This window comes from Lepidochelys kempii, chromosome 1 (genome assembly GCF_965140285.1).
Source record: "Lepidochelys kempii isolate rLepKem1 chromosome 1, rLepKem1.hap1, whole genome shotgun sequence".
Taxonomy (NCBI): Eukaryota; Metazoa; Chordata; order Testudines; family Cheloniidae; genus Lepidochelys; species Lepidochelys kempii.
Window position 1 is genome coordinate 339,875,113 of NC_136380.1, and position 13,661 is coordinate 339,888,773.

A 13,661-nucleotide genomic window follows, 5' to 3' on the forward strand; every position below is an offset into this window, starting at 1 on the left:
CGCTGAGAACTTCTGAAAATCTGGTCACTTTATTGAGGTGTCTAACTGAGAACGGAGATCTTCTGAAAATTGTACCCAGTTGTGGGTGTCAAGCACTTTTCAATAATGGCTCTACCAAAAAAAAAAAAAAAAAAAGAAGTAGGTGATGGATGATCTTACCGGTAATGTGGCTGAAGATCCATCACTTAGAGGAGTCTGGGACCAACATCATACACTTTGAGTGACTAACAGAGGAAAACCTCTCTCATGACTACTCATAGAATTTAAGAACTATATAAACCATAAGGTTTGTCTCAAACCCTATCACCTATAATAGTTTACAAGGCACAATAAAACAGGTAATTACTCTAATTACAAGGGACTAATAACCAAGGTAATTAGGTGTAACTACTGTATCCTGTAATCACAGGTCGTCATTGAGTTTGCTCAGCTTTTTAAGCTAGAGCTTTATCATGATTATACACAGCACTCTTCACGTTCAAAGTGCTTTACAAAAATACTTTAAAAACTCTGTCGTTTATTTACATGGAAACTTTACAATTACCAAAGAATTAGGGATGGGCAAACCTGTCTGAAAAAAAATAAACAGCCTGAAACACAACTCTTCTTCAACCAAGTCTTCTGTTGAAGCATGAAAGAATTTGGTGAACTTTTTGAAAAGGTTGAGCCTTGAACTTCTTCATTTCAGATGGGATAGGACAAAGAAATACTAAAGTATACCAAGTAGTGTTTCCTAAGAGGCTAAACCTAGGGAATAATGGAAATTTCTTATGAGAGATGGCCCTTGTGAGTTTTCCAACACAAAGTGGTTTGGCTAGGCACTTTTCAATGCATAGGTTTGGTTAAGTGAGGATGCTTGGGGAAGCTTCACATTTGTTTATGCTGATCCATGCCTTTAAGAGCTTGTCCATCACTAAATAATCTGAAATTTCTATGTATATCTTTTTAGGACATTATCCATAGCTGAATACTTGCTCATCAACTGCAGCAATGATAGCGAAGGGATGAATTGGGAGGTACGTTGTCCCTGCTGGAGGCAGGTGCAAGTCCTCTTGGAGAGCAGGGCCACTGCTTATGGTTTTTTACAGCCTGCAACAAACAAGTTTGTGCTGTCTGGTATGGAGAGGGAAGCTGGCTATGGCCCCTCCCCATCTTCCAGAGTTTCTGACATTAGAGGCCCTCATCTCCTAGCTCTCAGGAAGCACAAGGGTAAAGATTGTGCCTGGCCCTTATCCAGGGACACAAAAGTAGGGGAGGAAAGAGAGAGAGAAGCTCCTAGAATTCTCTTGTTCACACACTTGTGAACTCATATAGGCACCCACAATCTGCAACTAAATGAGGCTGGATGTGTAAAGTACATTCTACAATTCTGATTTACACGGAGAGCCTCCAGAATAGTTCAGCCAGTGGATCACCAAATTTAGAGACAGAGGAGACCTATTAGTTTATTGACTCCATCTCTTTGCAAGCATGGGAAACATTTTGAAGGATGGGATGTGGGCTCAGGTTTCATTCTGGATTGCTCTTTGGCCCCAGTGTGCCCATCATAAAGTTTCAGGTCCACTAGAAGTCTACACAGCTCAACCCCAAGACTTCAGTAAACAATGCAAATCTTCACGGAGGCCACAGTTAATGGCATTCTGTGGTCTGGCTGGTAGAAATACGCAATAAAGCAGCATGTCTTGGTTGCCTCTCTCTCCACTGGACTGGCTGGTGATCAGAAGGAGATTGCATTTGAATTATATTTTGTGTGTGGTGATGCTTCCTCGTGGTACTTTTAAACAGTTCACAATTTAGACTGCCAAATAGCGGTGAACAAAGATGCATACAGCAATGCTGAAAAGTATTTTAGGAGATAGCTTCCGACTGGTGGAATCCCACCAATTTCCGCAACATGCACGCAGATTTCTCTGAAATTCGTTTTGTAAGCAAAAAGAATTGTAAACAATTCACAATTGCTTTCTATTTTGTGGCCAATGAAGAGCTACATGGGTGCAAGGCTATGATTGCTGAGAGACATGCTGTGCTTGAGGAAAACAAAACACAAAGAATTAGAAACAAGGCTAATCAGCAGCACCAAAAGTAACAGCTCGCCTGAGCCTGGGGAGCCAGTCTAGCACCCAGGTGGAGGCAAAATGAATGCCCATATCTCTCCATCTCACAAAACCTTTTTATAGCACAAAGAAGCAGATAGACTAGCTTCCTGTGGAAGCAAAGGGTGATCTCCTCCACTAGCAGAAGATTCTTCAAACCCAAAAGAATATTAAGAAGCAAGAAACATATATCAAAGAAGTCCTCTCCCCACCCTGCATGTGTCACTGGAAAAGTGACTACAACACACTGGCCACAAACCAGCTCTTCAGATGTTATGTGGTGTCAGCTATGGGGCCTCCAGAAAAGATCCATTTGTTGTTGTCATCATGCATTAGAGAAAAAACCAAAGAATCGAACCGTGTGGAACTCAAGAGTGTAAATGTTAATAACAGGCTGAGAACACACCCAGTGCCCAGGGTGCTGTAGAACTGATGAAATCTACAGACGTATCTCCTCACTCCCATCCCAAAGGCTGTCGGCTAAAATACACAAATAATCTATCCTCATCATTACTATATTTCACTTCCTCCAGATATTTTATCATCACTGCTGCTCCCTGTTTATTGGCTTTTTTCCTTTATGTGAAATGTGTCAACATCACAGCTTGCTAGAACAAACTCAGAAGATGGAACCAAGTACTGTTGATGCGCAGATCCAACAGCCGATTTGGTCACACAGTAGAAATAGATTCCGGCTCAATTAACTTCTAACCAATGTATAGTTTTGGGGATTAGTCTGCTGCCTGGCACATACTATCCTTTCACATGGTCTCCTTTCCCGCAGTCCATACTTTTCACATCACACAGGTTTTTAAAAACAGCCTCAAACACCGGAACAAACTTATAGAGAAAGTGATTTGATTCTTTTTATTTGAAACTGCTGCATGCTCAGCAACTGTACCTCTTGCTGAAGAAATGCAAACTGCTTAACACTGAAGAACAGCCTCATAGGCATGTTAAAAAAAAAAAAAAGAGTGAACTTCCACTTGCAGGGAGAGAACTCCTCGGTAAGAAAGAACTCTTCATCTTCATGATGGAGAAAATGTTGGGAATTAAAGCAAAATGATTTATAAAGTGCTAGAACCACATTACAATTTGATTCCATTTTTAATAATGTGTATTTACCAACGTGCCATCAGCCTGGCAAATAGTCAGAACTACAAGGAACACAACTTTCATTTTGTTACTTGGCAAATTAAAAAAAAACACAATTAAATTATGTACAAAACAGATGCACAATATGCCTGCTTGAAACTTAAGATTTTTTTAAAAAAATTATTTATAAGGATAGGGGCATGAAAATTTAATTTAATGTTCACCTTAGGTAATTTCGTATCTTATTGTTCATGGCAATTACCATAAATCTACATATCAATAAGCAAGAACAGATGTCAGTTGTTACAAGTGCTTGCCAATCAGGCCTGTTAAAAAGTGACAGATGGATGGTGATAGAACATTCTCATAAGGCCTATTAGCACATTCGCAGGAAATTTTTTTAGTGCTGCACAGTCACAGATGCAGTTCTGTGAAAACACGGGTAAATTTGAGAGCACAAGATTTACATTTTATAACGTCTTGTGCTACCTCCAATGCAAACATTCATTCCATAAGGCAATCTGCCTTGCTTTAGTCACCATAGTTTTTCTCCTTGTGATAAATGCAAGTGGTAAGGATCAGGGGCTTGTTCGTATAGGACGTAGCAGAATCATGAGCCATTTTTAAAAGCTTTTTATGCTTATTTCAGTTTTACATGCAAAACATTTAGTAAGTATTAAAATAATTGAGGATCACTTGCATCTTCACCTTGAAGAAATTCCTGCTTAAATCCTTCCTTTCTGGGAAAATATTCATTGGTTTAGAGCCCAGCCTTGGTCATCTTAAAGAGGCCTGATTTTCAGAGGATGGTTCCTGAGCACTTTCTGACCAGGTCCTTTACAGTGTATCACCTTCGTCACCCCAACACAGAGGCACCCCACAATCAGTAATATTGGCCCAATTATTTATTTACCTTTTTCCTTTTGCCTAGTTAGTTTCCCCAAACATAGGGTTTATTCCCTTTACATTAAATCCTGACTGAAATTTAAGAAACATGGACTAATGATCAAAGCAAGTACAGTTGATCATCTCTGATCAAAAAAGTAAGTTACTTGTTCACACTGATGTTATCAGACACTCCAGATTTTTATTTTAAAAAGTTGAATCAGATTTCCAAGGACTTTACTTGGGATAGGGAGAGGTCCAGAATAGTGCTCTTGAAATTACAAGCACCAGTCAAGATGGATAGAATAGAAAATTCAGATTTCTAGCTCCCACCAAATCACATATATTTTGAATCCATCTTTAGAACAGCTGTTTATTTAATATTTAGTACTTTACTTTTTTCTAACCACTGAGACCCTGATTCAGCAAAGCACTTAAGCACATGCTTAAATTTAAGCATATATTAAATTCATCCCTATTTAGGACAGCACTGAAGCACATCCTTAAGTCCCATTGAATTCAGTAACTTTCCATTGACCTCAATGGGATTTCAACATGTGCTTTAAAGTTAAGTGTGTGCTTACGTGTTTTCCTGAATAAGAATGACATTAAGCACATGCTTTAGTGCTGTGCTGAGTCAAAGCTTTCCTGCTACATTCTGCTTGGTCTTTATGTGAGTGCCCAATATGGGAGAGGGAATAAGGAGCCTCTTCCAGGCCTTCCGCAGTTGGCGTAAGGCTCAGCCAGACTTGCAGTCCCTTCCTTCTGACTGAACCTAACTCAAAGAGTCCATTTTGTATTCTCAAATCTCCCAGGCTATGGAGGGCTGGTGGACTCCTCAATGTGCTTGTGCCACTCCTGTTTGCAGGAGTTTGCGTGTACACTAACTAGAGAACAAACCCTTTCCCTTCAATGGTGTGCTCTCCAAAAAGTCAACTAACGCTTCATCGTGAAACCTAGAAAATGTGGACTGATTGGCTTTGATTAAATGGCACCTTTGGGGGAAGCGCAGTTGTTTGACCTCATTGCTTTGAGTCCCTTTGCCCAACATTTTCAGTTGTGCCTATGTAAGAAGCAGCCATGGTACGGCATTATTCCTGGAGTCGACGGAGTTTCTCACTTTGAACAGGACACCCCTTTAAAGAGGCCCTATGGGCAAGGCCCAGGAGGAGAAACCTGGCTAGTATGCTTCAATTGGAAAAGTGCTGCGTAGGAGTGAGCCGAGGGAAAGGACGTGAGAGCCAATGAGAAAGCACAGCGCCTCTATGCAGAAGGTCCTGACTTCTACACCTTCCCTCAAGATCCTCCGAGCCAATGGAGTGATTAAGGGAACACTCAGTAAGCAGAAATTTGTGGAATTTCTCTCACCTGTCTGCTCCCACGGAGTCAGAGGAAACCTAGCTCAGGTCAAAGGGAAAGGGTGAACCTAACTGAATCAAAATCAGGACCAGTCAGAAGCTCAGCCCAAATCTTAAACCGAACCATGAGAGAATTTCAAAAGGATTAGGAACATATGTTAGAAAATAGAAAAAGGCCCAGCTGGACAGCGTTTATCAATCTGAAATCCAAAGAAGATAAATGCAAAAGTATGGATCACTTTCTTCTATTTCAACCTATTTTTTTGCTTTCACACTATCCAACTGAATCAATATAACCCTGTGTGTGTGTGTATCTATGCATATGCACAAGTATACATACCTAATATCTATATGCATATATCTATTTACATTTATAACAAAATATTTGAAATTAATTGTATTGATAATGGAAAACCTTCATGGGGAAAAATAAAAATATTTTTTGACATCTCTTCTGGCATAAACTCCTGGCATTCTGTCACATAATGTAAAATATTACGTCATATCTTCAATGTACTTTTAAAACTAGTAAGTTAACTTAGCTCACCTAATGTAAATCAGATTTTTAAGATCTGATCCAAACCTACTGAAGTCAATGGAAAGATCCAAGTGATTTCACTGAGCTTTGCATCAGGTTGTCAATGTAACTTGTATACATTTGAAGAGGGGAACTCTCTGGCTTGAACAGTCATTAACTGTAGCTTCTATTTTTTTATTAGACAATCAAATCACGTGATCTACTTCACCCGCATTATGGACATTCCCCACAAACAATGAGCAAGTACAATCCATACACTGCAGCCTAATATTATGCATAAAAGTAAAAGCAGTGCCTTTAAATTGTTAAGCATTACAGTAGTCAGTGGAAAAAAGACTACAGTATAATTGAGAGTAGTGACATAAGTATGTGCATGTGTTATGTTAGAACAATAAAGCAGAGTTTGGCAAGACAATGATAGCTCCTGTAATCAAGACTGCAATGCTATTAAAACAGCAAAAGGGATATTGATGACGCTCGTCATATTAAGTGTTTTCCTACTTTAATGGGCTTTAGACACACACTTAAATGCTTTGGAGAATTAGGTGCCCGATTTAAAGTCTACTTAAATTAATGGAAAGACGTCCATTGATTTCAATGGGCTTTAGATCCACTGAAGCCACAGAAAACACAGTCATTGACTTTAAAGGTGCAGGACTGAGCTAACAGAAATACTTTTAGGTGCTACATACGTGTACAGTAAATTTAAGATTAGAGTTGGCCATCATTGCTCATGTTGAGTAGTATCTTACTCTTCCCACTAAAATCAACACAAGGAGGGGGGCAAGAGATCTGATTCAAAATGAACATTTTTTCACTCAAAGAACTTGCAAGGTCTAACTGTGGAGCTTGTTTGGGATCTTAGCTGATTGCTTCTAGATTTTCTTCCTCCTTAAGAAAAGCTAGTCCAGCATTAACACACAAGCTCCATATCAGCTGGAAATGAATATTATTATATTTATTTGTGTAAGATGTATGGATAGGATGTAATTAAAAATACATTTTGAGAAAAGGAACAAATCTAGCTCTTATGCTACATTAAGATTGTGAGATCAATGCTCCAGCAATATTAACCCATCCATGTTGCACACACCTAGAATTTTCAATTCTTCTGTCTCTTGTAAACCTTAATAAATTACTCTTTATTATTAAAGTATACTATCAAATATAGTGGCTGTGCAATGTAAATTGGCTAATGCTGCAGGAGAAACCTGAAACTTGGGGAAAATATACGACTTTTGAACTTTCAAACTTAATGATGCAATTGTGCTAAGCCTTTTGCCCTTTTGTATAGAGTTGTAGCATGGAGAGAAATTTAACATCATGAATTTGACCTTGGACATTGAAATTTAAGAGCCCTGCATTTCTGGAGACGAAAAGGTAAACTCAAAAAAGCATTAAATTCGGTTAATATGCAAGTAAGAAAACTGCCTTGTTAAAACATTCCAGGAGGCACATACAGTTCTTAAATTATTATCCAATATATGGACCCATTAGAAATCTAGCCTTTGGCTGAAGTAGTACATCGTTCTAGTAAACATGACATGCCACTATGACCTCAGAAGATAATTTCCTTGGATTAAATGGCCTACTATGCATAACTGATTCATACACTGGATTGAGAGACACCCTAGGATTAATCTGAGGAAAATCTAGGGTGACCAGATGTCCTGATTTTATAGGGACAGTCTTTTTCTTATATAGGCTCCTATTACCTCCCATCCCCGTCTCGATTTTTCACATTTGCTGTCACCCTAGGTAAATCCCTAATTTCAGTCCAGGTATGATTCAGTTATTAGAGGTAAAACTAAACCTACAATAACCATGAACAACAGACAATGGGAACCTATTTGGATACAAGTATGGTAGAGTATGCTATACAGAAAAATCTCCCTGAGTATTTTTTCCCCCCTTGGGTCTCTCAATTTTTTCATTCTGTAGAGCTAACCAAATATGAAAGATTAAACACAATCCTCGAGCTCAAAGCCAGCTCCAAAAACGCCAACTGTGAAAATGTTACTGAATGACTCTGCTCTGTTTATCATATTAAGATTTTTTTTTATGAGAAAAATGCTAGATTGTAAGTGTAACATAATAGAAACAGCAAGCACTGCCAGCAGGTCTGAGGAAGAGAAAATAATTCAGGGATATTGTCATCTGTAGGCCAATTTATATTGTCAGACAGCAGATTCACATTAGTCTCTGATGCCACTGCAATAATGGCATAATGTAACGATTGAGCAGAGAATACCTATGCAGTATGGCTATATCATGCGGTATAGCTATACTTGTTAAAAAGTATTTCAGGATTCAGTCAAAGGGAAGCCAGAAGAAGCTAAAGACTTGGATTAAAAAAAAAAGAGTATTAAAAAATGTTCCTAAAGACACACAAATATTTCAGCAGTTGTTTTGTGATGGTAAAGCAAGTCCAATGCTACATTTCATTGATTCACTGAGTTCATGATTAAAATAAACTAGAATACCTTTTTTTTTTTTTAAATCAAGCAAGGAAAAAAAAGCTTTTTAACAGTTCCTCACGGCAGGCATAATGTGCATCTGTGGTCTGATTTACTGCACATGCTGCCTTCTCTAGCATCATGTTAAGTTAGGGTATCAGCATGGCAGGTCACACAGTGGGAGAGACCTTTTACTAATCACTACACATCACTTACTACTGGCACACAGCTCATTACCAAGAAATCCTCCAACTAGCTGGCTTTCAAATATGCTTACACTTTGATTTTCTTTTTTCTTTCTCTCTCTCTTTTTTCCTTCAGAACAAAGATTATGCTTTTTCATAAAAGCTTCTGTTGTGTAATTTTGTCAACTAGGGTTCTGAAGTCAAAAAGGCACCCAGTTAATTTCCCATGATTATAAAAAGAAGACTGCAAGCTTGATTCAATGGTAGGCCTGTAATCTTGGGTTTCATTAAGAAGGTCAGAACATTTTTATTTGTCACCTATTATTAAAATGTTTGAGGGCTGCCATTAATTTGATTTTCAGGCCACAGAAATCTCACTGGAAATTAAAATGTAATCCTGCTGTTGCTTTATTGCCACTTTTACTAGGTAGGATATAGCTGCAGGAACTAAGAGCTCTCCTGCAATTTACAATTGGTTACTCTGGACAAATGGCAGGTGACTAATGCAAGACAAACTGTTTGTACAACCGAGGAGCGGTTAGCTGAATTTCAGTTTCTGAAAGAAGGACTGAATCCGAATCCTGAGTTGCCCCCTGCTCATACACACAACACATTTTATATACAAAGACTAACATCAGGTGATCATTACAGATAACAGAATTTAAGAGCCTAAGAAAATAAAATATAATTGGCCAAAATGAAATGATTTTTAACTCACCAGCCATTTGCTGAATGCCGCTGAAGGCACCCAAGTTACTGGAGGAAGTTGCTTGCTGTAGAAGCTGCAAATTAATAATAAGACGATCATCGTCATCTAAGTGATATTACAAAAAAGCAACAAGATTAAAACAAAATTATCCATCAAATTAAAGTTGGAATACATAAAGTTTCCTTTAGTTTTATATAGTCTCTCACTTCTGCCTATTGTTGGAATGAACATCCCCAGAGATGATGCTGTAAATCCATATTAATGTCTAATCTCTATTAAGAAACACAGACACTGGGGAAACTCAATAACATCGCTGCTTTAAAACAATTAATCAATTTACTCTTTTTAACAACCAGGTGTTAAATCTATTTAAACCAACATAGCGTGACTAATTATAAACCTCTGCAGTCTAGTACTTACCATAACTCATCTCTGTCAATCATGGTCCATTCTCACCCAACCCCTTAAATTCAGGTTTCTTTCTTAGAACAAGGTACATCAAGTACACAGATATTCATTAGTTCATAGGCTGGCACTTAGCTATATAACAGTCAAGATTCACTATTAACCCTTGATATACTGGGTATTTTTTTTAAAGACTGCCAGCTAAATGAATGTCTATGCAGATTTATAACCACCCCATCCCACGTACACACACAATTGATTTATGCAATCTGCAGATACAGAGAAACAGATCTCTCAGCATGTGGGAACTTCCCAGTTGTCAATATGCCATACACTGTGACCATTCACAACTTTACAGCGGCAAAAGGCAGAGACCCCTGACCACTTGAACAATAAGAGAATCTTTGTTACCACCAGTCTATGATTTATGACACACTCAAGCTGTTCCAGATTCCCCCCAGCAGAGGGCAGCTGAACAATGTAAGGTAGCAAGCTCATTTTTCCCTCATAGCTTTCAAAGAGTCAAAGAAAATGTCATTTAAAAAATGCCCAAACGCCCATGAAATCTATCTTCTATAAAGTAATATGAACCTTGCACATTTAGTACCAATAAAAGAGCATTTAATTTACAGACTTTCACTAGTTAATGTGATAGCCAGTTTCAAATATATTAAAAGATTAACTTGAATGAGTACAGGGAATATTTCCATGGGAAACTGATATGCAGAGTAGAATTAAATTGAAACATTGTGGATTCAAAAGACTGTTCTCAAACACAGTTGAAGAAGGTTTTCAGATGTCTACCTAATCTCTGAAAGGTGAAGATTTTACTTTGATAAGAGAAAGCTTCCAAAAAATTTATTCACATTTTTTAAAAAAGCAGAATTTAATGTTCAGTGGAAACATCAGAGTGAAAAATGTATTTTCCAGCTGAAATAGAATTTTAATCTTCAGAGGACTGCAAGGCACTGAAATAACTTGCAACTTTCATTCTAAATAGCTGTTATTACTACAAAACGTTTTATATAGTGCCATACATTTACAGGGTGCTTTCAGGAATAAGTCACTATCTGCCCCAAAGAGCCTACGTTAAAACGTAGGGAGTTCCATTCTACCAGGGTTCACTCCAGTGTGCTAAAATAAATATATCGGTTTAAGTCTAAATATGTGGTCACTATAACAATGAGGAGTCCGGTGGCATCTTAAAGACTAACAGATTTATTTGGACACAAGCTTTCATGGGTAAAAAAACCCACTTCTTCAGGTGAATCAGGTGGTCACTACATTTCACAAGAACTTACAGCTAGGTACTGTGGTGTGAGTCCTCCAAGGCCTGTGAGGTTCCCCCAAGTGGCAGTGTTGAGCTGTTGCATCTGTTGTGCCAACTGCTGTTGTAAACGCCTCTGCTCCTTATCCTTTTGGGTATCAGCAAACTTCACCACTATAGGCGAAGAGCAGCCCTATGATGGGACAGATTGGAAAAGAAAGATGTTAACATCACACACATTTACATGATTCTACCTTCACGTGTTCTTACCACCTTTAAATCCATTTGAAATAACCTGAAATTATTTCTGAAATGATGTTTATTAATTATTATTCAACTATTTCTAAACATGGCTCTTGAAAAATTATTAATTTCCTCTCTCTTTTCATTGAACTCCTTTCCCTCCAGATCTTTGTGTATGTTCAACTATCTGAATGCCCCTGGAGAGACAACAGAATTTATCAATGCTCTTTAATTAAGCGTCACGGTTCATGTGTTTTAAAGATGGACTTGTCTCTTTGTTTTCTGTCTATTTTCAAGTAATAGCCAAAGACAATGACGGACATAAACAGTGCCACATGAATGAAAACAGATCCCTTTTTATCTAATTTTGAAACTGTTTGCTTTCAGATATAAACCTTGAGATTTTTTTGTTTTAAATCTACAGAACAATGTAGCATCATAATGATTCCAGTCTACTTTTGGCAAATGGATTAGAACATTTCATGATTTGTAGAAACCATCTGTCTTTGAGTTTTATCCTGCTGCCCATCATTGTAGTGTCTGAGTCCCCTCTATCCCCTACACACTGTCATGCCGATTTCTCTTCCACCCCCAATCCTAAAACCATGTTGGGTGCCTCAGATCCAGAAATACAGCAGGATTTTAGACACAGTTTACAGTGTGCAATGGGGGTTTATATCTAACCAAACTGATCCCATGGCTACTCTCACTACACTGTGAGCTTCTTCAGAAAAGTTCCTATTCTCTATTTCTACAAAGAGTAGCCGAGGAACCTCACAATAGAACAATGATAGGAACATTCAGAATCAACAGACAAAATGATGAAATAAGCCACGGTAATAATATCTTTTGTGTGAAGACCTCCCATCAATACTATTCCTTTAGAATTATCATCTTAGAAAATGATCACTTGAGATGTATTATTCCACCCCCAGTACCTTGCTTGTATATTTCATTGTAAAAATGTCTTTCAATTTTTCAGTGAGTAAAAACTGAGATACACCACTTCAGCAATTGAATAAAGATTATGGAGGATTCAGCTTGGTATACAATTGCCTCTTCTCAGTGATTTTATACTAATATTAAAATCAAGCTCTTATTTTTTTTTAAATTGAAATATTTTTCCAGTTTAGCTAATAAAAAAGGAAATAGCAAGCTTGTATCCCATTTCAGATTGGTGGTATTAGGCTAAGTGTGGTGATAGTTTACTGCTTGCTACATGTACATACGTGAAACTCTTAGGTCTATTTCAAAGGGAATATAAATGAATTTCAAAAGGAAGAAATAGTATATGGCTGTTCCAGGACTCAGCTCAGCAGTTCAATACTCAATACAACAGCTGATATCATATTTATGAATCCTGAAATGCCAGTACATTGTATAAAAACAATATCTCTGCAATTTAGGAATCTGTAAATTTTTTTTCACTTTCTGCTCTTATTTCATCATTTTCAAAGGAGCAAACATTCTGAAGATTGAAATTACATGTAGCAAAATGGCTCTATATGAGAAAAACATTGCTATTTATTCCATGTCAACAAATTAGTGTCTCCTACTAACCCTCCATTTGAGTGATTTTTTTTTAAAATACAAAAATGAGGCAGAAAAGCCGAAAATGAGGGCAGCAATTATGGCTTTAAAAATGAGTTGCTTAAACCAGGATAGAGAGTAAAATGCAAAGAGCAATAGGAAAATTCATTATTTCCAGGAGACACTTGCTCTTCTGAACATGAACATTCTCATCATTTTGCGTCACTTTGAAAAATACGTTTTAGTCAATGATGTGTGCCAAAGAACTGAAAATAATGAAATCAGAAAAAATAACTTCAGTGGTTCAATTGAAACTTGATTGCATAATACATCTTCCATCTTAAAAGTCTTTTTTCCCCCCCATAAAACGTGAAATCAAAGTGCCAGGGGCAATATTATTTCAGAGTGTCCAGATTTTAATCGCAGCTCTCAAAAGTCAACTTTTTACTATCATAGCATTGACATTAATAACCAAGAGGCAGAAAATGCTTTTGAATGTTGACCAGAGCAATACCTTCTTTCCATTTGGAGAGGTACCCCCCATTATGCAAGCAGGTATGGGGTATCTCCTACCTCATTATTTTATGGCTGCTTTTTATCTCCCCTTCTCAATGGGAAGCACCGCTTGTGTACCTTTCCTTCTGCTGGCAAGGTAGAACATGCAGACTCCTATGGTACCATGGTACTATGCCATGAATTGGTGAGCTGGAAGGGCTGCTCCACCTCCCACAAAAGAGTAAGCACATCAGTTCTGCTACGGACCTGAGCCCAGCTGACATCATGATGCTAATTATGGGTGCAGATACTCCAATCTTTAAGGCTGTTGAGTAGTACTTTTCTCTGAGAGTAGTTATTTATATAGGGCTAAATTGTGATACACTTGCTCACTTCAAACAA

General features: G+C 37.8%; 1 protein-coding gene across 25 annotated transcripts in view; it reads right to left on the reverse strand.

Annotated features, from left to right (window-relative positions):
* CELF2 (CUGBP Elav-like family member 2) overlaps positions 1-13,661 on the reverse strand; it is a 713,903-nt gene that overhangs the window by 46,641 nt on the left and 653,601 nt on the right. For all 25 annotated transcript variants that reach the window (XR_012156850.2, XR_012156851.1, XR_012156849.2 and 22 more), the window contains 2 exons: positions 11,026-11,184; positions 9,329-9,392 (listed from right to left, as the gene is read on the reverse strand). Coding sequence is in view for 22 of the 25 variants with exons in the window: in XM_073328795.2 (XP_073184896.1) it covers positions 9,329-9,392; positions 11,026-11,184 (223 nt within the window). In the remaining 3 variants the exon portion in view is untranslated. The remainder of the gene's footprint in view (positions 1-9,328; positions 9,393-11,025; positions 11,185-13,661) is intronic.